This window comes from Podarcis melisellensis, assembly GCF_964234715.1.
Source record: "Podarcis melisellensis genome assembly, chromosome: 6".
Taxonomy (NCBI): Eukaryota; Metazoa; Chordata; class Lepidosauria; order Squamata; family Lacertidae; genus Podarcis; species Podarcis melisellensis.
The window spans coordinates 17,653,398-17,675,886 of record NC_138538.1 but is presented as its reverse complement, the minus strand read 5'-3'; the positions used below and the strand labels follow the sequence as shown (position 1 = coordinate 17,675,886).

The window sequence follows — 22,489 nt, the reverse complement described above, 5'->3', positions numbered from 1 at the left end:
CCTAATTCTGTGGCACCTGCCTCTCCCTTACTCAGCGGGAGTGCCAGCTGTGGTCAGGTGCTTAAGCCCTGCTTCATATGCCATCATTAGGAGAGGTTAGAGCTATAAAAGCAAGATTCAGAACCTTTATCACAATGGCCTCAAGACTCTGCTACGGCCTCCTTTGAGAAACAAAGTGGTCATCTCTGGCACTTTTACAAAAAGGCAATAAGACTTTAAAGAACAATAAATTGCAGATTTATGTCTAATGTGCTGTGCAAGCCTATGTCTGTTTACTCAGAAGTAAGTCAAACTGTGTTCAGTGGGGCTTACTCCCAGGTAAGCATGCACATAATTACAGCCTTATTAGTGTTTGGTCCATTTTTCACAGTTATTTACGGCTTTGTTTTATGGTTAGATTTTTTTAGTCCACCCTACTTCCAAAGAGATTAGGTCGGTACACATCATTTTACCCTTTCATCCTCACAACCACCCAGAAAAGTAGGTTAGGCCTGCACAACTTGTGATCTACCAAGCTGAACTCTACCAAAATTGCTACCAAGCCAGCAATCAAGCACAGCAGCTCGCCAGAGCAGAACAGACCTCTTGCTTTCGCTCCTTGTTTGCATTCACAAACTCTTGGCAGGTGGTAATATGTTCTACGGTTGCACATTTACCAAGTGGTATCTTAATGTGGGAAACATACATCACCATGGGCAGAACTGACTTTGTCAGGAGGATAATTTCACCGTTCCAAACCATGGCTTGTTTGGAAGCCGTTAACCACAGTTTCCTGGTTTGCACATAACAAGAAACTGTGGTTAACTGTGGCTTCCTGGCCTGTGTCTCCACAGGTACGCAAGCAGGGAGTGAAGGAGCTGTGCTGGGTGCATGGAGCTTGTGCATATACCAACTTATTCAGTAAGGACTTCATTGCATAAACTAGGTCAGACACTCATTTCATCCCTTTTAACAAAACAGGTTCCCTGTGTGTGCATTAGCTATCGATATAATCGTTGTCTTAAAACTAAAATGGTGAGAGAGAGAGAGAGAGAGAGAGAGAGAGAGAGAGAGAGAGAGAGAGAGAGACTCACCTTTCCTTCAACCCCAACACCACAATCTGCCTCTTGAATCATACTGACATCATTCCCACCATCACCTGCAAGAAGCAACAGAGAAAAAGACCATAGAGAATCTTGATGGAACACCAATCTTTACTTGCAGCTTATATTAGACTGCAGGGCTGTTCAGCTTGGTCACAAAAGAGCCTCCACTCTGTTATTAATGTGCTAAAGGTGCCTTGCAGCATTTATGTATAGCAGGAGAGTGCAAGCGCTGGTGCTAGAGATGGATTCCTTGCTTTGGTGCAGGATCAATGAGTTTATCTCATATTGTCTGGCTAATAAAGCAAAGGCAAGTGACCCAGGGTAATGATTTCTGTGCTTCCAGTTAGCAAGTGACAGAGAAACTTGCATATATCGCTTTGCAGCAGGATATGCAAATTTGAAATGCCCATGGCAGCAGGGGGGAAATGCACAAATTTGCATATTATCAGGGACCTAGGCATGATGTCTGCGGTAAAACCCCTTGCCCTTATAAACCCAGCCACTGAGAATCAAGCCCGCTCTTGCCAAACCTTCTTGATCATGCAATATATGGTGAAATATTGGGGGGGGGGGTCGTCAGAACTGAAGCCTCAAAGGGAGGCAGAGACAATGACTTCCTTTGAACTTACAGCATCTTCTGCTTTCAAGCGGTAAAGGTAAAGAGACCCCTGACCATTAGGTCCAGTCGTGGCCGACTCTGGGGTTGCGGCGCTCATCTCACTTTATTGGCCGAGGAAGCCAGCGTACAGCTTCCAGTTCATGTGGCCAGCATGACTAAGCCGCTTCTGGAGAACCAGAGCAGCGCATGGAAACGCCGTTTACCTTCCCACCAGAGCGGTACCTATTTATCTACTTGCACTTTGATGTGCTTTCGAACTGCTAGGTTGGCAGGAGCAGGGACCAAGCAATGGGAGCTCACCCTGTTGCAGGGATTCGGACCTCCGACCTTCTGATCGGCAAGTCCTAGGCTCTGTGGTTTAACCCACAGCACCACCCGTGCCCCTTTCAGCGGTAGAGGGAGCCAAACCTCCTTGGAGACATTCAGCACCCAAGGGAGAATGGCTTTTATTTATGTAGTCTATGCTGGGAGGTGCCTGTTTGTGTGTGCAGAGAGCTAGGTAGGCCTGAGCGGATGTGCATGGTTGATGGGGACCTCTGGCAGTATCTCTTGCATCTCATGGGGTGCTGTTCCAGAAGGTATCTGACCATTGTAGGGGATTTCAAGGGGAGCCAGGTGGGTGCAACCAGAAGGTGTAAACTGAGAGCCCCCAGAAACATGGCATTTAGATAACAGCTGCTCTGTCTCTCAATCTTTCCAATGAAGACAGGTAAAAATAAAACCACCCAAAGATGCCCAGCTGGAAAACGAAGCTGGAAGTGACCTACCCACAGCACAGGTCAGCTTCCCAGTTCTCTCCTGGAGCAAGCGTACAATCTGAGCCTTCTGTGTTGGGGCACATCTGCAGCAGACCACAGCTGGGCACTGGCAAGCCAATTCCATAAACTCATACTCATAGTATTTCAAGCACACCTGTTCCACAAAACAGATAAAATGGTTACGTGGATATAAACATTTCCCCACCACCATCAACAGCAGCTCACCTGCTGCAATGGCTACCGCGACAACCACATTCTCACCTCCAAGGAATCGCCAGAAATTACTAGGGCACAGTCGTGCTTGCGGCGGAAGGCATTGAGTTCCAAGTGAGCTTCTCCACGGTTGGTGACCTGGGGAAGAGCAAACAGATAACCACAGGCACTCAGAATCATTCCAAGCAGATTTCTAAAATTAACTTGGAAATCAGATTGATTGATTTTTTAAAGATGCTATGCAAAATTGCATGGCCAGGAAGTCATTTGGATCACAACCTCTGCATCACCCTTCCCTAAACATTCATAGGCTCTACTTCAATGAACTCCTAAGTACATTCCACTGAAATTAGCAGGACTTTATTTGGAGCATGGATACTTTTAGTATTCTGTATGCTTTTCTTACAAGGGACGCGGGTGGCGCTGTGGGTAAAACCTCAGTGCCTAGGACTTGCCAATCGCATGGTCGGCGGTTCGAATCCCTGCGGCAGGGTGCGCTCCCGTTGCTCGGTCCCAGCGCCTGCCAACCTAGCAGTTCGAAAGCACCCCCGGGTGCAAGTAGATAAATAGGGACCGCTTACCAGCGGGAAGGTAAACGGCGTTCCGTGTGCTGCGCTGGCTTGCCAGATGCAGCTTGTCACGCTGGCCACGTGACCCGGAAGTGTCTCCGGACAGCGCTGGCTCCCGGCCTATAGAGTGAGATGAGCGCACAACCCTAGAGTCTGGCAAGACTGGCCCGTACGGGCAGGGGTACCTTTACCTTTTTTACTATGCTTTTCTTGGTTTTTTTATTTGTGTATTCTAACTTTCTGTAAGTTGCTTCGGGACTCCCCCCCCCCCAAAAAAAGAAAGAAATTCACATACTTAATAATAATAATAACACATGCACAGGATCAGGTCATTGAAATAGATTAGTCAGACTATTCTATATGTCAATATTGCATTGAACAACTTGAGGACTCGAGCTACTGAGGATAAATTCTTCTAAGGTAATAGCCACACTACAAACCAATAACACTTTCAACAGGCATTGATTTCCTCCGAAGAACCCTGAGAATTGCAGCATGCTGAGCTGAGAATTCTCTTGGGAGCTTCTCAACTTTCCCCTCGCAGAATTACAATCCCCAGCACTCTGTGGAAAGCGAGAGTACCTATTAAACCAGTTAAAGATGGCAGTGTAGAAATGCCATGAGATGGCTTTCCATGCAGAAGGTCCCATTCCGCATCTCAAGTCTAAAAGGAACAAGTAGCAAGTGATGTGAGGCAATATTGGGGGAAATAGGGTGGCTTGCTATAGTCTCTTATTTACTGTACAACTCTAGGAATTCATAGTAAAATGCTGATGAATTTTCCTGAGGAATAAAATCGCAAGCTGCTGGGGAAATGTTGGCCTTGGTCCAGTATATCTGAAGGAGCGTCTCCACCCCCATTGTTCTACCCGGACACTGAGGTCCAGCACCGAGGGCCTTCTGGTGGTTCCCTCACTGCGAGAAGCCAAGTTACAGGGAACCAGGCAGAGGGCCTTCTCGGTAGTGGCGCCTTCCCTGTGGAACACCCTCCCACCAGACGTTAAAGAGAACAACAACTACTAGACTTTTAGAAGACATCTGAAGGCAGCCCTGTTTAGGGAAGCTTTTAATGTTTGATGTACTACAGTATTTTTATATTTTTTTGGAAGCTGCCCAGAGTGGCTGGGGAAGCCCGGCCCGATGGGCGGGGTATAAATAATAAATTAGGATGACGATGATGATGATGAACTGAATTCAATGTGAGAGACGAGAGAGAGAGAGAGAGAGAGAGAGAGAGAGAGAGAGAGAGAGAGAGAGAGAGAGAGAGAGATGAAACTGACAAATGCATCTATCTTAGGCATGTCTATGGTCTGTTTCGGGGGCCTAATCCGGCCCGCCGGTCGGCTGTTGGTTTAATGCAGCATCTGTGGTAGTTTTTTTCTTGGGGTAAAATCCCCTCAAAAGCTCAAGAACTTTGAGGTAAAATTGTAAAAAAGCACAACTTCTCTGGGGTAAAATCATTTAAAAAAAGGTCACCAACTTCAATCCTAAAAAAGGTCAACAACAACTTTGGTTGGCCCTCACACACGTTCACTTCATCAAATCTGGCCCTCTTTGAAAAAAGTTTGGGCACCCCGGTCTATCTCTACTAGTCAGCCCTCCTCCAAAATGTCAGTATTTTGTAGGAGTGATTCCAAGCTTGGTATGGTGAACCTTTTTGCCCTCCGGACGTTGCTGAATGACAACTCTCATTGGCCATGCTTACTAGGACTGATGGGAGTTGTAGTTCAGAAACATCTGGAGGGTCAGAGGTTCCTCACACCTGCCCTAGTACAGCAAATCTACATTTTAAAAAAAGGAAATGGACTTTGTGTCACTAGGAAAGCAATGGGGAAATGCATTGAAATGAATTACTGAATTAATTAACAGGAATGAATGAATGAATGATTAACAGGAAGATGGAAAAGCACCTCATAAGTGTTATGTACTGAAGTTCTCACCCTGGGCCAGCAGGGGGATACTGTAGATAGTTATGCAAATAAGGGATCGAAAGTGATGTTCAGTGATTGGATAGTTTTAGAAAATTGTTACAGATACGTTGTACTGGAGCTCTATATAAGCAGGCTGACTGAACCCTTCAGTTCAGTTCTGTTCTGGCCTCTGAATAAACAAGAGCTGTTTGAAGAATCGCTGTGTCATCTGATATGTTCACCCACAACTTAACAATAAGCATGTCAGGATGAATGCTCATTGTTGTGGAACATTCCAACCCCAAAGCAAATCAGAACAAATGCTGAATAATGACCAGATATAATCTACCCTTTGTGTACACTTTGTGTAAGCAAATCAAATAAATTGGAGGAGCCCTAAAATATCAGAACACAGGACCAGTATTGGCTTCCCCTTTTGAATCTCATAACCTGTCATTTTTCTGAGCGTCCTCAGAAAAGCATGTTCACAGAGCATTTCCTCAAAGAGCTGGAGCTGAGTAAGATTAATGAAGACAGGAATTCTCAACCATATTTACATTGGTAACTAATTAGCAAACCTATTGCTCTGTATTTTGCCTCTTAAGTTGTTACAGAAGGGATCCAAATTCACTATGTCAACCGTGCCTGCAGGAAAGAAATCATTTTATCCCAAGAGGGATAAACAAAGGAGGAAACGAGTGAGACTTTTTTCAGAACGTTCTTTTTCCACTATTAATGTCCAACTTCAATGTATTCATCAGATGAGTCTAGGTGTTGTGTAAATGCAACGATAGTCAGAGGAAGATTAGGTCTGCATAATATACTCATATTTTATTCTAACTGCACATTGGGGCTGGTGTAAATTATTCCCCTTGATTCATAATGTAGCTCCATGGACAAGTGCTAAGTAAGCTAGTTTTATTCATATTACTCACCAGTCTAAATATATGAATGTCCTGGGTCCTGGTTACCAGATGTGCATTCTTAGCTGTACACGTGGCTGTTTCTAGTTTGTCCCCTGTGAGCATCCATACCTACAATAAAAAAGCACCATTTAATATCCTGGAATCAACAATGATACAAAAAGGAATTTGACAAAATGCTTAGTTTGTAGGTTTATCAGATACCCTATTTTTATATTTGTACTGGAATCCAGGAAAATTGGTGTGTGTGTGTGTGTGTGTGTGTGTGTGTGTGTGTTTGAGCTACTTTGTTTTTACATTAAATGAATCAGTTTGAGCAACAGTCTCGTTTAAAAATGGATTTTTATTTTAATTGGATACAATAACTGAGCTACACATTACACAGTGTGAGGCTGCAGAACTTGGGAGCTGTACCACTTCACAATGTGGAGCTGAGGGTGTGTGTACACATTTTTCAATGTATTTGCATGTGAAAAAGCTCCATCAATGTAGTTAGCAAGCATCTTTAAGGGTGAGGGATTTCTATAATATACTGGGATCTGTGCAATTTTGAAAACAAATAACTCAAGAGTCAACCCAATGACATTTTTAGAAATGTAAAAGGTGTTGGCACCTGTGATCCAGGCATTCTACAAAGGCCATTTTAAATTGTTCCCTGTGGCTACTGACTTCATACAGCAGCCTCCTTGTGTATAGGAGACACAGCAAGGAAAGTTTGTGGTGGCAGGGTGAAATATGGCCCCATCTGCGCAGCGAGTCGCTTGTAGTCCTTGAGGAGACAGCCATCATGTGGAGAAGTTTAAAGTAACTTAATGGAGCTAGAATACATGCATAGGCCTTTAGTTAAAATTCGTATAATTCCTACTAAAACCAAAGAGACTGTGTTCATCACCCACACCGTACATTGAAAACACGTGGCTCCGCCTCCAAAGAATCCCGGGAACTATAGTTTGTTGAGGGTACTGAGAATTATCTGGGAGGGGTAAACAACAGATGGGAATTCCATTTGATAACAAATGTCTAGCTGGCATGTTACAGGCTCTGTGTGGGCAGGAACAAAAGACATTCCAGATACAGATATGGTAAGATGGCAGCCCTGCCTTTTCAGGTTAGGACAAACAGGACCTTGGGAATAGATCAGAACTGAGACTGAACATTTTTAGCCTATCCTTTTCTCCCCATATCTCAAAGGTAACTATCAAAAAGTTAATTTCATGTATGTAGGCACAGGGTACACAATCCATCTCCAGTTAAAAACAGGCTAAAAACTATGGCAGATAATGCTTTATTAACCCCTTCACTTCCCATTCAGTCATGCTCATCAAAACCTAGTGGTAAATGGTAAAGTTAGTACAGTATAACTTATCAGCTCATGATTTGGGTTTTTTTTCCAATTTTGCTCCCTCTGGTGGCCATTTCAATACAATTCACTGTTTCAGACTTTTTTGAAAAAAATATTTTATACATCACCCCAGGAGCCTCAAGAGAAGAATTGTGCTAGGTAAGGATTCAGTGTTGCCCAGATTTCATAAGTGCACCGAAGGCAGGGCAAAATGGTCTCGTTTGCTTTGATCACTAAAGCAAACTTGATCACACAATCTTTGCCTTGCTTTCCTGTGTGAAACAAAACAGCCCCCAAACCACATGGGTCTCCACGATCATAGGTTGTGGCCCTTCTCTGGGTTCTCCACCATTGACAGGTGGGTTCCATGAAAGGGCCTTTTCATTGGTGGCACCCTAGCTTTGGATCACTCTCTAGGGAGGTTTACCTATCACCTACTTTCTGCTGCCAGACCTTTATCATTTCTTCTGTTTAATCCAACCTTGGAACTTTTAATTCCGCTTTTACAGATGTGCTGCTTCAGCTAATTTTTATGTACAGGCGCCTCCCATTTTGTGTGAATTCAAAAAAATGCTCTACCGTGCATGTGCGGGCTGTTTTTGGACCCAGAAGAGGGCATGACAGGGTCAGGACAAGGGCATAACAGGCTTATGTGCATTTTGCCGACATGACCAGAATGCAATCCCTGCATAAACTGGGGGGTTGCCTGTACTTAAATTTTGTTGTAAGCCACTCAGATAATTTAACTGAACAGAGTGAATGCATCTTAAAACCAACCAACCAACAAACACTCTTCCTACTTTGTTTTTTACTTCTGAACTCACATACTTGGAAAATTTCCAGACTTAAGAACCAAACACTCTCCTGGGTATCAAAGTGAGAGGCTAACAATGACAACTCTTCAAGCATTTACAGGAAGCTATTTTTGTATGTGTCTGATAAAAACAGTTGTTATTTGATCCAAACATTTGGTTGTCAGGATGCTTCATTTTTCACAGCTCCCAAAGTTCAGTGTGTGTGTGTGTGTGTGTGTGATTAAATTTTCTGTTTTAGAATTTACAATACTCATTTTTTTACATCCTTAAGATATCAAGGACTTCTCAGGGTTCATTTTACATATCATAAAACGCTGCCAGCGTTTTCAGCCACAAAGTTCAGTGTTCTGATTGCTGGGGAAATGCCCCCTTTTTTCCACGAAATGATGCGACAGCATCTCTCACTTTCTCTTGCCACTGCACTGTCAGATTGGGGGCGGGGGGAACCAATGATGCTACGCTTTCCATTTGCGGTTTAGCCATACCTTCATGCCGGCATTTCTCAGTGTTTCCAGAGTAGGCCTGACATCTGCCTGCAGCTGATCCTCCACTCCAGTCAGACAGAGCAACTCCATCTCCATCTCCAGGCTCTCGATCACAGTTGCTACCTTGAGGGAACGGTCATGGACGCTGAGCTTTGCTTGGACATAGCGTGCCTGGCAAGGACCCAAGAGAGACATGGCCAGTCAGTACGAGATCAATCACTTTGCACTTCCATTTATTGTTTTTTAATGTATTTTGCCTCCTTGTCTCTAGGTCTGGGTGATAAACTGATCTACGTTTAGATGGAGATATATCACGAAGTTGAAAACCAGATACCACTCAGCCCTCGATGTAGCTCAAAACTTCCCAGAAGACCCGAGGCCATTCATTCGATTCAGGCAGGGAACTTTTTTCAGCCCAAGGCAGGGCTGGCCCACTCATGAGGCAAGTTGAGGCGACTGCCTCAGGCAGCCGGATCTGCAGGGGCAGCAGATCCCGATGTAGACCTTTGTTGCCCCCTTGTTCCTGAGGTAGATCTTCACTCACCCCTTATTCCCTGGTGGGGAGGGAGGGGTACCATTCAGCGGTTCGCCTCAGGTGCCAAAATGTCTTAGGCTGGCCCTGGCCCAAGGGCCACATTCTATTTTGGGGAACCTTTCAGGGGACACATGGGAATGAGGGCAGAGGCAAAAGTGGGCGGAGCATCAAATGCAAATGATACTTTTGTACAGTAAGCTCATTTCTATATACAGTGGTACCTCGCGTTACAAACACTTCAGGTTGCAAACACTTCACGTTACAGACTCCGCTAACTGGGAAGTAGTACCTCGGGTTAAGAACTTTACCTCAGGATGAGAACAGAAATCACGCGGTGGCAGGCAGCAGCAGGAGACCCCATTAGCTAAAGTGGTACCTCAGGTTAAGAACGGTTTCAGGTTAAGAACGGACCTCCGGAACGAATTAAGTACTTAACCCAAGGTACCACTGTATACTCATATGCTCCTTAAAGGTAAAGGGACCCCTGACCATTAGGTCCGTCGTGACCAACTCTGGGGTTGCGGCACTCATCTCGCTTTATTGGCCAAGGGAGCTAGCATACAGCTTCGGGTCATGTGGCTAGCATGACTAAGCCGCTTCTGGCGAACCAGAGCAGCGCACAGAAACGCCGTTTACCTTCCCACAGGAGTGATACCTATTTATCTACTTGCACTTTGACATGCTTTTGAACTGCTATCTTGGCAGGAGCAGGGCCTGAACAATGGGAGCTCACCCCGTCACGGGGATTCGAACCGCCGACCTTCTGATCAGCAAGTCCTAAGCTCTGTGGTTTAACCCACAGTGCCACCCGTTAAGACAAAGAAGTTGTATTATCAGAGCTCAAGGACACATTCCAGCCAGGCAAAAAGCATTCAGATTGCAAGATAAGGCCACTGAGGGGTGTGCCTGGGAAGAGTCTCAAGAGCCAAAAAGAGAGATCTTGAGGGCCACATTCAGCTTCCAGGCCTGAGGCTCCCAACCCCTGCATTGGACGGATTGGACAACCCCTGAAAGAACAGGGTGGGAAATTGTTTCCCTCTATCCTGTTACTCACTTGGCCTATGTCAACATGCAGGAGGAACACTGCAGGAAATACATTGGGTGGGGTAGCCGATGTGCTTTTAGCAATTTCCCCTCCCTCCCATAGCCAGATGCGTAGAGACTGGCTAGGCCCGTGTCGTGAGATTCTTTATCTCAAAGAAGATAGGTGGGTGGTGAGCCAACTGGCTGCCATCCACGAGTTGATGTGGCCCCCAGGCTGCCAGATGGCTGCTTTTGCTACAGACGAAGAGCACTGCCAGACCAGCACCTCTTGGTCATATTTCATTTTTATTTCATCTTTGTCCTCCAGTGCCCTGGATTAAATTGTATAATACCATCAGCGATGGGAGCATGGAAGGCAATGCAGGAAGACAGAGACATCAAGGGGATGGGAAAAAGGGAGAGCCCAGAGAAAGAAGAGAGGGCACCTTCTATGCCAACTTCTAAATGCCTGATGAAAACTTTTTCTTTTCTGCCAGACTGATGCAGGCAATAAAGGGCACATCCTTGCACAACAGTTAATTGATGTCTGCTTCTAACTCTTTTATGGCTTTTAATTGCATGTTTTTACGGTTTTATTGCTGTAAACCGTGTTGATGCATTTCTTATTCCAGTTCCCCCTCTCAGCCTCCCTGATGTGGTCCTAAGGAAAGCAGAGCAATATGTTTGGCATTGGTTTGGCTGCAGGAGTTCCCAGAAGGAGGCGTACAAGATGCCATCCACCCGCCTTAGGGGTTCGATTCCAGATTTGTGTAAGGCCTACTCATTGACCTAGGGACGCAGGTGGTGCTGTGGTCTAAACCACAGAGCCTAGGACTTGCTGATCAGAAGGTCGGCAGTTCGAATCCCCGCGACGGGGTGAGCTCCCGTTGTTCGTTCCCTGCTCCTGCCAACCTAGCAGTTCAAAAGCACGTCAAAGGGCAAGTAGAAGGTAAACAGCATTTCTGTGCGCTGCTCTGGTTCGCCAGAAGCGGATTAGACATGCTGGCCACATGACCCGGAAGCTGTACGCCGACTAGATAAATAGGTACTGCTCCAGCGGGAAGGTAAACGGCATTTCCGTGCACTGCTTTGGTTCACCAGAAGCGGCTTAGTCATGCTGGCCACATGACCCGGAAGCTGTATGCTGGCTCCCTTGGCCAATAAAGCGAGATGAGCACCGCAACCCCAGAGTCGGTCACAACTGGACCTAATGGTCAGGGGTCCCTTTACCTTTACCTTACTCCTTCACCATTTCTTCTCTCGAAGATATCCCCGCAAGGCTACCTTCCCAGGTTGATGAGTCTCACCTGCCTCTCACTTCCTGCCACAGCACGTGATGAAACTGCTTTCTTGACCACTGCGCCCACTATCAGTGTCTTCACAAGCAGGGTAAGTCTCCAACTCACCAAGGGTTAAGACCCATCGGCTACCCTCAACTGGTTTAGCGGGCCAGTCAAAGATGTTCCCAGGGTGCATGCTGACATCTTCCAAGAGCCACAGTTGAGAGCTAAGTGCAAGGTGGGGTCCAAGAAGGGGGCAAGCTATGCCAGAAGGAGCAAGGCATGTCCCCCACCAGAGGGCCTACCCCTTCCCTAACACCCCAAACACCCCTGGACTACCCTGGTAATAAAGGAACGGGGCAGCTAAAAACTTCTCTGCAGACAAGATCTTGAACCTCTTTCACCAAGTACTACTAAAATTGTACCTGAGAAAAATAATAATAATGAGAAAGTGGGATGAAAAAAGTGAAAGATAACAGGATGTGGTGTAGGCTGGTGCAACCCTTTCTCATGTGAACGTTGGCAGCCGAATTTGCAAAACGCTGCTGGCCTTGTACACACCCTTGTTGTCGGAGGAGTGCCTTCAATGATATTTATAGCTAAATAAGCCATTGTTTGGAGCGGCTAGGTATTTGCCTCTCCAAGTTAGGCTTTATGCTTGCCTGAAACCCTGCATTCCCAACTGCATGCCTATTGTCAATGCTGAGCTCGATGTATCAATAGTCTGACTCGATATAAGGCAGCTTTGTATGTCTGTATGTTGAAGGTAGATCTCACTCTTTCTTTCTCTCTCTCTCACCCCCTTTTCTCCTCCTTCCTTCCAGCTTCTGCATCAGGGATGAGGAACCTGTGGCCCTCCAGTTGCTGTTGCAACTTCTTGCGTCTGAATCAAGGAACTCTGGCTTAAATGTCCATGAACAAAACAAGCTAGTAAGTCAGGATAGTAAGGAGAGGAAGAACACCCAGCCGCACCCACAACTTCACACATCATGCTTGACAAAGCTGCAGCTCAGTCATTCCCAAGGTGGATGGTACCATACCCTGGAAGGTGGTGGGATTACCTAGGGGGCAGCAGAAGGGGAGGTGTAAATGACTATCAGGCATTAAAAAGCTGGTATGGCTGGGTAAATTTCATCAATTTTGTTGCATTAAATTAGATAGTTTTCACTGGATTTTGAATGAATGTGCAATTGATCATTACTGTTTTGTATTGTCGTCCTGTATTATTATCTTCCATAGTGGGGAATGCAAATGGTTATTTTATAAGAACAATGCTTTTTGTAAGGTAGGAGGCTCTGGGGTTGAGTTTATGGTACCAAGGGGGAAGCAGCCCAAAAAAGTTTGAGAACAACCACTGCTGTAGATGAACACCCAAACACTGCCAGAGACTAGCTTCATTGGGATGCATCAAGCATGAAAACACATGGGGGGGGGGAAGGCTTTTGAAAACTGCTGTGCAAGTGACAATGTTCCTCTCTTAAAAGGCCAATGATTATAGCTGACAAAATGTAAAAACAGCTCACAGCAAATTATCAAGTTGCGGGTGTGAAACTAGCTTCCTTCCAGTTTCACAGCTGATAAGAAAGGAAGGCACAGAAACAGACAAAGCTTGAAGTGGGCAGCCTGCATATGATTTTTAAAATGTGCCATGTGGATGAAATGTTCATGTGGTCACCAGCTCATTCACTGTGGGATTTTGCAGGAGTTTCTTTATTATAATGCAGTGGGTGGGTAGGGGGGATTGATCAGAGCTGCCTCCTGCTGGCTCCTGGTTCAAACTAGCAAATCTCTTTGTCCCTTCGGAGCCTGACTTCTGCAGAGAAACAATTATGTTTGGGGAAAATAAAGTAAGTGAGGATACTTCTGGGGCAGTTCTTAAAACGTAGCACGTGTATTTGCCTGGAATACCAAATAAAGGATTTGAAATACTATTAAATAGAAATGGCAAATAATCAAAACATAGTCATCAGATACCCACAACCTGAAGCTTACTGGAACGGCTTCATTTCTGAACAGCAAAATCTTAACAGCGATGGTTTTGCCAGCAGGGCCTGCCTGAGCTTTTCCACAACAATGGTGCCACAACCAGGAAGGTCTTGTCTCTCATGGCCATCCAACAAGTTAGGGAGTAAACAGGGGGGAATATGGAGGATAAGATGGTCCTTAAGTCAACAGGGTCCCAGAACATCCATAATTTTAAAAGTAAGAACCTGCACCTTGAATTGGGACCTAAAACCTATAGGCAAGCAAGTATGACGACACGATACCAGAGGTAAACAAAACTGGCTTACCTCAAAGTCTTGATATTGTTCCTCAGTCAGGGATTTCTTTGCTACTACAAGGACCCTCAGCCCTTCCCTTGCCATATTGCCACACTGTTGAGGAGAAATTGCAAACTTGGTCAGGTCACATCTGAAGCTAGGGATTGCATATCAGAGATCCTTATTTAGTTAAAATGTTTGTGGGACAGATCCACTTTGTGGGTCTGTGGGTCACTTCCACCTGTCCATTACTTTGACACGAGGTCATTCATCTTCCAAGGAAGAATTGGGAATGCCCTCTAAGGCTCTTGGCTGCTCCTTCGCAGCCACAGTTTTACCTATTCCCCTTTTGGCTTGAGATGTGGGCCAGGTGGGCATGGCTGGTGGAGAAGAGTAAAATTAGAGTCCTAAGTGAGAGTTCCCCATGGCCGAGATAGGAGGAGATGGCAGTTTAGATTTCATAATTCTGTTCTTTCACTGAACTGTGTCATGTTTTGCAGCCTTCCCCTTGGGGTGTGTGGTCCAAAATGTCTGGAGAGCATCAAGTTCCAGAAGGCTGCAATATTGCTACTATAGCTTCTCATTGTTGCTGCTATCACTTCTTAACACAACTCATTGTTTTGAGAAGCAGCTATAATAGCTAAGTGAAAGCCTCAGTTATTACCTCCCAAGGCAATGGTGCGCCCCGTGTTCCCTGTACCACTTGACAGTCATTGCACCAAGTGTGGCTTCCCACTGGTGCATTTCCATACCTCTTCCTCTAGCCAGTCATTGTATTGAACAATTCCTGCCATCACCACATCAGCCCCTTTCATGTAGAAGGTTATTTCCCCTGTAGATTCATCCTGAAAGACAGAGAGAGAAAGAGAGAGAAATGGTTCATAGACTATCTGTTCCAGCGCTACTGCTAATCCATGGTTGTCTGAACCTGGGATCGTGGTGGTTTAGCTCTCTCCACACCAACCACAAGCTATAACCAAGGTTTGTCCTATGATTTGCAGGTCATGGGGTTTTGGGGGGAGAGGTAAACCATGGACCTAAGTTCAGATGACATGCTAAGTCAAACCATGGCTTGCAACAGCACAGCATCAGAACAACTGAAGAGGAGCAAAGCAAACACAATCTCTTCTCCCAGAGCCCATACATTTGAGCTAAGAAGAAGAAGAGGAGGAGTTTGGATTTGATATCCTGCTTTATCACTACCCGAAGGAGTCTCAAAGCGGCTAACATTCTCCTTTCCCTTCCTCCCCCAACAAACACTCTGTGAGGTGAGTGGGGCTGAGAGACTTCAAAGAAATGTGACTGGCCCAAGGTCACCCAGCAGCTGCATGTGGAGGAGCGGAGATGCGAACCCGGTTCACCAGATTAAGAGTCCACTGCTCTTAACCACTACACCACACTGGCTTAGGCATGGTTTGGCTGAGGATGGCATGCAGCCCAGTCCACCCACAGTTTCTAGGGGTTAGTACTAAAAAGCAACACTAAATGGAATAGTTTTTTTCTGCTGTACCAATTGAGATTGCAGGAGGGTCCTCAGATGACTCGGTGCTCCTCCATACAATACAATTAATCCCCTACAGATGCAAAACTAGCACATCAAAGGGAAGGCCTAGACTTCTCCCTGACATGCTATCTTTCTATGGATGAGGCATTTGTTTCAAACGAAAGAGCACTCACTGACGTGAGCCCACAACTCCCAGAAGCCCCAAGCAGTGCAATGAAGAAACAGGTTTAGCGACTCTCATCTTCTGTTTGTGGGAACCAGGCCTTTGTTAGCAACAGGTGATACTCATTCCAATCATTCTCATGCTGAGCAGAAAAAAACATTACAACCAACTCATTTTTAGCTTAATACAGATTAACTACAACATTAATTTCCTTTTTATATGTTCACATTCAAAACTGGCAAATGTTAAATCACCAAAATAAATTAGAAAGGTGCACATCTGTTCTGATTAAATCTGAATGGACCCGAATCTTGAGGTGAAATAGTGCAAACTAATGCCACCTTCTCTCATTCTTTGAAAGAGAAACCCCTTCCTCCCCCCACAATTTTTTTTTTCAGATGTGTGACAAATCTTTCCCTATGCACTTGTACTTTGGGGGTGTAAAAAAAGAGTCATAATGATTAATTCTGTTGGTTGATGGACTGTCATACGGAATAATACTCCACTCTCCACTTCATGTAAGATTTTACTCACTTAAAAACCCCCACCTCAACTCCAACAGATTCTGGAAATCGAATCTCACCCCACAAATCTGTATTCGCTGAATGTTAGAGCCAAAACATAAGGTTTCAGAACATTTTGAAAACTTCTGAGTTTCAAATTTGGACTGGGTTATGGTTAGTCAAATTTAACTGACTGGTCTGCAGTAGCAGAAAAATGCTCACGAGTAAGCAACCCGTCTGCTTTCTCCTGTGTAGATTTCCTGGCTAAGAGGGAGCCAGCCTGAGACCAAGAGTTGTAGCCAATGCAAATCCTACTAAGAGGTAACCCATTTAAAGTAATGAACCTTAAGTGAGTCATGCCCGTTAACTTTAGCGGGTCTACTCTTAGTAGGACTAGCACTGGCCACAACCTTAAAGCTTCTGCTTAAAAAAGAAATTCTTAGGTAGTATATTCTTGCCAATCTGCTAGATGAGAACGTAGGTACGTATTGCAGTTTACAGCCCAGCAGTAGCTAGTTCATATCGGTAGCATGCCTGCCTCTACCCCAATTCATTCAAAAAGTCTAAGAAAGAGGGCAGCCAAAAGAGTTCAGGAGCACAAATAAAGCTTGTAGCTCAACATCACCATCAAGAGCGGAGGCTGAGTTTGGAGCAAGGAGCCAGATACCGTGAAAGACCCATCATGCAGTTAAGAATCATGGGCACTTTGGGAAGACTACAAAGTAGGCGAAATTTGTTAGGCCTCTCTTTTCAATAAACACTGATAGGTGGGACTCTCTATGCCCAATCCTTAACAGAGCCAAGGCAACTTCCTTTCTTGTGCTGCGTGGCAGAGATCGGTTTTGAACAACGATGTCTCTTTTAGCAGCTTGAAGTGTAGCTCTCTGGCCAAATCTTTTGTAATCTGAGCCCAGCCTGCAAGCTTCTGCAGGGCCACGATGTCCCGTGGTTGCAACCCAAAACCAGCATTAGCATGCTTAAGTTGCCCACTGAAGCCAGTGGCCTTGCAGCTGCTCAAAACTGTGTTGGGATCATGGCCAAAGCTTTTGAAGAACTGCTGGATGCCATATTGTTGTTCAGCTGTGGCTTTCAACCTATTTCTGCAAAAGGGTCAACTGTCAATGTAAACACAGGACGATGTAAACTTCCAACTCTGAGAGAGGCCAGGAAAAAAAACTCCACTCTAAAATAAAAAGAAGATCCCTGGCATTAGTTAAGATAGATGTTTGCGTATAAAATGATTTAAACTGTTAAGAAGCGTTTTAACAACTTTTCGGTAGGAAACTGAGCAGAGACTCCACTTCCTGTGGTGTAGAACTAGCTTTAAGATAGTTTAGATCTTTTGTCCAATATAAATACTGTATCAACTAGCTCCTTGCATTAGTCATTTCCTCTCACCAAGTTCAGGAGGAGGTGAGCACGTTCCCATGTTATGGCACGATTACAACTATAAATCTGCAGAAAGATTTGCCAGTTGTATTGTTTCTCTACCACATCTTTTTCCACCATGGTCTGATTTTGGCTAAGGTTCAAAGGCCTTCTCTCCCCGCACCACCTTCCCCCAAACTCCCATTTAACATATGACAATAGCGCTCTCTGAGCTGCTAAGAAAACATGCTCCACTCCAGTTGCTCAGAGAGAGAGAGAGAGAGAGAGAGAGAGAGAGAGAGAGAGAGAGAGGAAGGAAACTTTTGTGGTCGGATAAACAACTGCTTCTGTCACCAACGAAAGATGGCAGCAACGAGAGATGGCTGAGTGGTTTAAGGGGGCCTTTTGGAACAGACATCTTTAGAGCAGCGAATGCTCTTGCCACCATATGTAAAGCAGCAGACACTAAAAAACCAAAGAGAGTGAACAGGGTTTGATTCAGACTTGCTCCACAGTGAACGGAGAGGCTCCTTCCATTTATGCATGGAACCCGGACCTGACTGAAGCTTGTTGCTGATGGAAAGGGCTGAGAAACTGATTTGGGGGCCAATCCCTCATTACTCCTACAGACCCCAACACCACTTTTCAGCCTGTCCTGGAGGCTCTTCCAACCCTGAGGGGGAAATCGGCAGAAGCAACTTCCTGTCCTCTTCCACCAACACGAGCAAAACTCCGCTGAGTGCTAGGGCTCGTCCAAACATTCTTTCCATTGCGCATTCACAGTTATTTATGTTCATGGCGCTATTGGGGCAGCCACTGGCAATTCCAATACTGTTTGTGTCTGCAAAAGTTCTGGGGTGTTGACTCTGCTTCCTTTTCAATCAGAATGTATCCCGTAACTTCCTGCTGCGGTCTCTCCACTTTTTGTAAACAAAAACATTATTTATTTACTTCATAAAATTTATACAGTAGTACCTCCGATTATGTAACCCTCTGGTTTCGTAAACTTCGGGATGTGAAAGCAGCAAACCCGGAAGTATTTTACTGGGTTTTGCTGCGCGCACATACGCAGAAGCAGTCCTCAGGTTGCAGAAACCTCAGACCTCCGTAACGGATCCCGTCCACAACCGGTACAGTGGTACCTCGGGTTAAGTACTTAATTCGTTCCGGAGGTCCGTTCTTAACCTGAAACTGTTCTTAACCTGAAGCACCACTTTAGCTAATGGGGTCTCCTGCTGCTGCCGTGCCGCCGAAGCACGATTTCTGTTCTCATCCTGAAGCAAAGTTCTTAACCCGAGGTACTATTTCTGGGTTAGTGGAGTCTGTAACCTGAAGCGTATGTAACCTGAAGCATCTGTAACCCGAGGTAACACTGTATACTGCTTGATTGTTAAAAATAAAATAGAAAAGCAGAAGCAAAACCTTTAGAGCAGTTCTGGTTTCATTTTTTCCAATTTCATAGAATCACAGAATTGTAGAGTCGAAAGGAACCCAAACTAGTCCATTCCCCTGAAATGCAGGAATCTCAGCAAATGCATTCATGACAGATGGATGTGCCATAGCCTTCCAGACAGCAATAATGTGGTAACTTTGGGGAAGCATTGCAGAACAAACTAAAGCAGAATAAATCCACCGCTAACACACTATTATTGAGTCAAGAACGTGCTGCAAAATATGCCCACAATAAAACACCAGTCTGAAGGCATCTCATCCCACCCATAAATTGTTATTCCCTCCTCTGCCAATTATTAGCAAGCAAACCTCCAGAGGCAGCTCGAGAATTTGAAAAGGGTATTTGAATTTTTTCACTCCGCTCCAAAGGCTAGAAGTAAACAGCAAGCATCTTTGAACAGCCACTAAAGAATGATTGCGCATATGACTGGAGAAGCATTCCTCGATAAATCTCCATGTTGTACAAAATAGAATTACTGTATCCTTTTCTTCACCCGCAACCACTAAACATGAAGTTCCACAAAAGAGTAAGTCTGCATATCTCCTGCCAAAGAGGTGTGTCAAAGTTCTACCACATGCATAGAAGTGGTAGAAGCAACTGAGAGTTTCATCTGAGGTAGCGCTACGTCAAAGTGACTGAGTGGTATGCTTGCTCCACTGATGTTTTACGCAAGGGGAACATTGCTGCGCGTGAAAATGCATAAGCAGCCTGCTGGTAACACTGCTGCAGGATAGATTATGCAATCTGTTGTGTAAAGGATTTCTGCTAACACACCTGTTGTGTTGGACTCCTCTGTTGCACAACATTGAAATCCACCTGTCTGCTAGTGCAAGAGCCCTTGTGTCAGCAGATGGAGAATGCTGGAAACAGCCACTATAAGCTCAGGAAACAAGAAGAAAGATGCATCAGTATCCCTTGGCAAGACAGCAGCACCTTGTGGACCTCTCAGTTCTTCTATGTATCCTGTGCCTTCATTAAGCAGGGAATGTTTCAGCGGGTAGATAACTCTTTCCCCCACTGCCATGGAAGAAGCTGAGCTAGCTGAGATTCCACTAAATGAAAGGCAGAGAATCCCAGTGGAGTCAGCAATCCTATCCACACAGTCAATGGTCAACAGGTAATCAAGTCCACTGCTAATAGTACCACATCTTCTTTGCTGAACCTTCAGCAAACTGATGCACATGCAGTCAAATACAGTGGTACCTCATATGCTTCAGGTTGCATACGCTTCAGGTTACAGACTCCGCTAACCTGGAAATATTGCTTCAGGTTAAGAACTTTGCTTCAGGGTGAGAACAGAAATCGTGCTCTGGCGGCGTGGCGGCAGCAGGAGGCCCCATTAGCTTAAGTGGTGCTTCAGGTTAAGAACGGACCTCCGGAACGAATTAAGTACTTAACCCGAGGTACCACTGTATTCCAGAAGTGTTTCACAAACCTGCTATCCATGAGTTTAGCCAGGATTTTTGTTCGGGGGTGGGTGGGTGGGCAGAACCGACGTGATTGGTCAGATAGTTAAGTATTTCTATTGTTTTACTTGATGGGGGGAAATGGCCCCTCCCAGCCCCGCCTTGACTATGCCCATGCTGCTATGATTTCAGCTATATAAAAGAGAATGGAGGAAGTCGAGGCGAACTGCTGAGAAACCCATCCTAGTGTCTGGCAGCTATTTCCTCCGCCATCAGATGGAAGCTTCCAGTTCCTGGACATCTATTCACACCTAGCAGCTGCCCCAGGGTTTTTCAGAACACTGCAAAATGAAAGCAAGGCTGTAAAAGCTGATAGTTGGTTGAATTTAAAAGCACTGTGTGCCCAAGTGGCTTGCTGATATAGGTCCTGATATTCTAACAAACTGCTTCCAATGAAGATGAGCAACAGCAGCAACAAAATCTCATGGTGACTTAAAGAACAGTAGATTTATTTTGCATAAGTTTTGTGGACTTGCTGCAGCCGGTAAGTGGACTGCAATCCATGAACTGTCAAGCCATAGCAAATGTGTTGGCCTCCTGTTGTTTTTTCCTGCAAAGGACTAACATAGCTATCCCTCTCTGCAAACTGACAGGCACGAAGTTAAAGACACACATATTTATAATATACATTATTTTAAAACTACTCTTAAAGTGGCTCATGCTGGTCTCCCATCCAAACAGGTCCACACCTGCTTAGCTTTAACACTGATGCCCCGCCATGTGATCTTTGCCCATTTCCTGGGCCCAGGAAATAGTTCTTTGCAGAGCTAATGCCATGGCCAATGGTAAATTCCTGGTTTAAACCTTACCCCTGCCTTGACCTCAGTTGCCTTAAGCCAATCATTATTTCTCAGTTGCATCCCCACCCCCTCAAATGCAATTACACACACCTTGCAGGGTTGTTGTCAGGCCTAGAAAAACTCACAACTCTCCCCACCCATCATGTTATTCTCCCAATCGCCCTGTGAAGTTGGCTGGTCTAAGAAAGAGTGGCTGGCCCAGCATCACCCAGTGGCTTTCATGGCTGGGGGAGGGGGGAATCCAATCCCAAACCAACATTTTTAACCACTACGCCACACAGTAACAGTGGTTACCACTTGGAGCAACTTATTCGAAATTTGTAAGATAAAAAAAAAGTATCACATATACAGTGAAGAAGAAGAAGAAGAGTTTGGATTTGATATCCTGCTTTATCACTACCCAAAGGACTCTCAAAGCAGCTAACAATCTCCTTTCCCTTTCTCCCCCACAACAAACACTCTGTGAGGTGAGTGGGGCTGAGAGACTTCAGAGAAGTGTGACTGGCCCAAGGTCACCCAGCAGCTGCATGTGGAGGAGCGGGGAATCGAACCCGGTTCCCCAGATGACGAGACTACTGCTCTTAACCACTACACCACACTGGCTCTCAGTGATTGAACTATCTGAGAGTGTCATCCCTCCAGGTCAAAGTTACCTGCCTTTGCAAATGTATGCGCCCCTTTTCCCCAAATGCAATAGCAAATCGTCAACTTGATGTCTATAGGAAACAAGAATGAACCACAACTCATAGCATTTATCGTTATTTGTTGGTGACAAGCAAAGAGCGGAATCCACAGAGACCACGGCATTTAACTCCACCCTCTCGGCTGACAAGCACTTGACCTTCTGCTGTGGTTGTAATGTAGAGCGCTTGACCTTATTTCAAAACCCAGTGCTAGAAAGCAAAACCCAGTACTAATGTGGTCTTGCAGATCTGTGGTTGTGAATCCAGCAGCTTTTAAAAAAATATCAAATCTCAGCTGAGGGAGAGCTGATAAAATCTTGAGTCTTCCGTGATAACCTACGGCTTTTATTTTGCTTATGGCGGTTTTTGCTACCCTTTTGTACAACTTACCCGAACAATGATCCCCATCCGTTTGCTTTCGTATGTGAACGGGAAAATCTGGAGGATGGTGTAGTTTAAGATGTGGCCGCCAGGAGTCCTCAGCTGCACAGAAGACTGATCTCTGCCCACCAGTGTTAAGCCTATGCTTTCTGTCCACTGCACCAGGGCCACCTAAACACAAGAAAGGTCAAAGGTCAGGTAGACTGCTAAGCTTAGAGGGTGATGCATATGGAACAGGAGAGCGATGGGAGAGGAAGTTACTCAGTTGATAACCGTACATTACCCCCACTGGAGTCATCTGTTGTTGTTGCTGCTGCTGCTAAAAATTCAGGTAAAAATGCATGGACCAC

General features: G+C 45.3%; 1 protein-coding gene across 3 annotated transcripts in view; it reads right to left on the bottom strand.

Moving 5' to 3' along the window:
- ATP9A (ATPase phospholipid transporting 9A (putative)) overlaps nucleotides 1–22,489 on the bottom strand; it is a 93,513-nt gene that overhangs the window by 13,372 nt on the left and 57,652 nt on the right. For all 3 annotated transcript variants that reach the window (XM_081916709.1, XM_081916707.1, XM_081916708.1), the window contains exons 15-22: nucleotides 22,149–22,310; nucleotides 14,571–14,663; nucleotides 13,849–13,932; nucleotides 8,720–8,890; nucleotides 6,090–6,188; nucleotides 2,724–2,813; nucleotides 2,472–2,616; nucleotides 1,074–1,138 (exon numbers count right to left, since the gene is read on the bottom strand). In XM_081916709.1, the coding sequence (XP_081772835.1) occupies nucleotides 1,074–1,138; nucleotides 2,472–2,616; nucleotides 2,724–2,813; nucleotides 6,090–6,188; nucleotides 8,720–8,890; nucleotides 13,849–13,932; nucleotides 14,571–14,663; nucleotides 22,149–22,310 (909 nt within the window). The remainder of the gene's footprint in view (nucleotides 1–1,073; nucleotides 1,139–2,471; nucleotides 2,617–2,723; nucleotides 2,814–6,089; nucleotides 6,189–8,719; nucleotides 8,891–13,848; nucleotides 13,933–14,570; nucleotides 14,664–22,148; nucleotides 22,311–22,489) is intronic.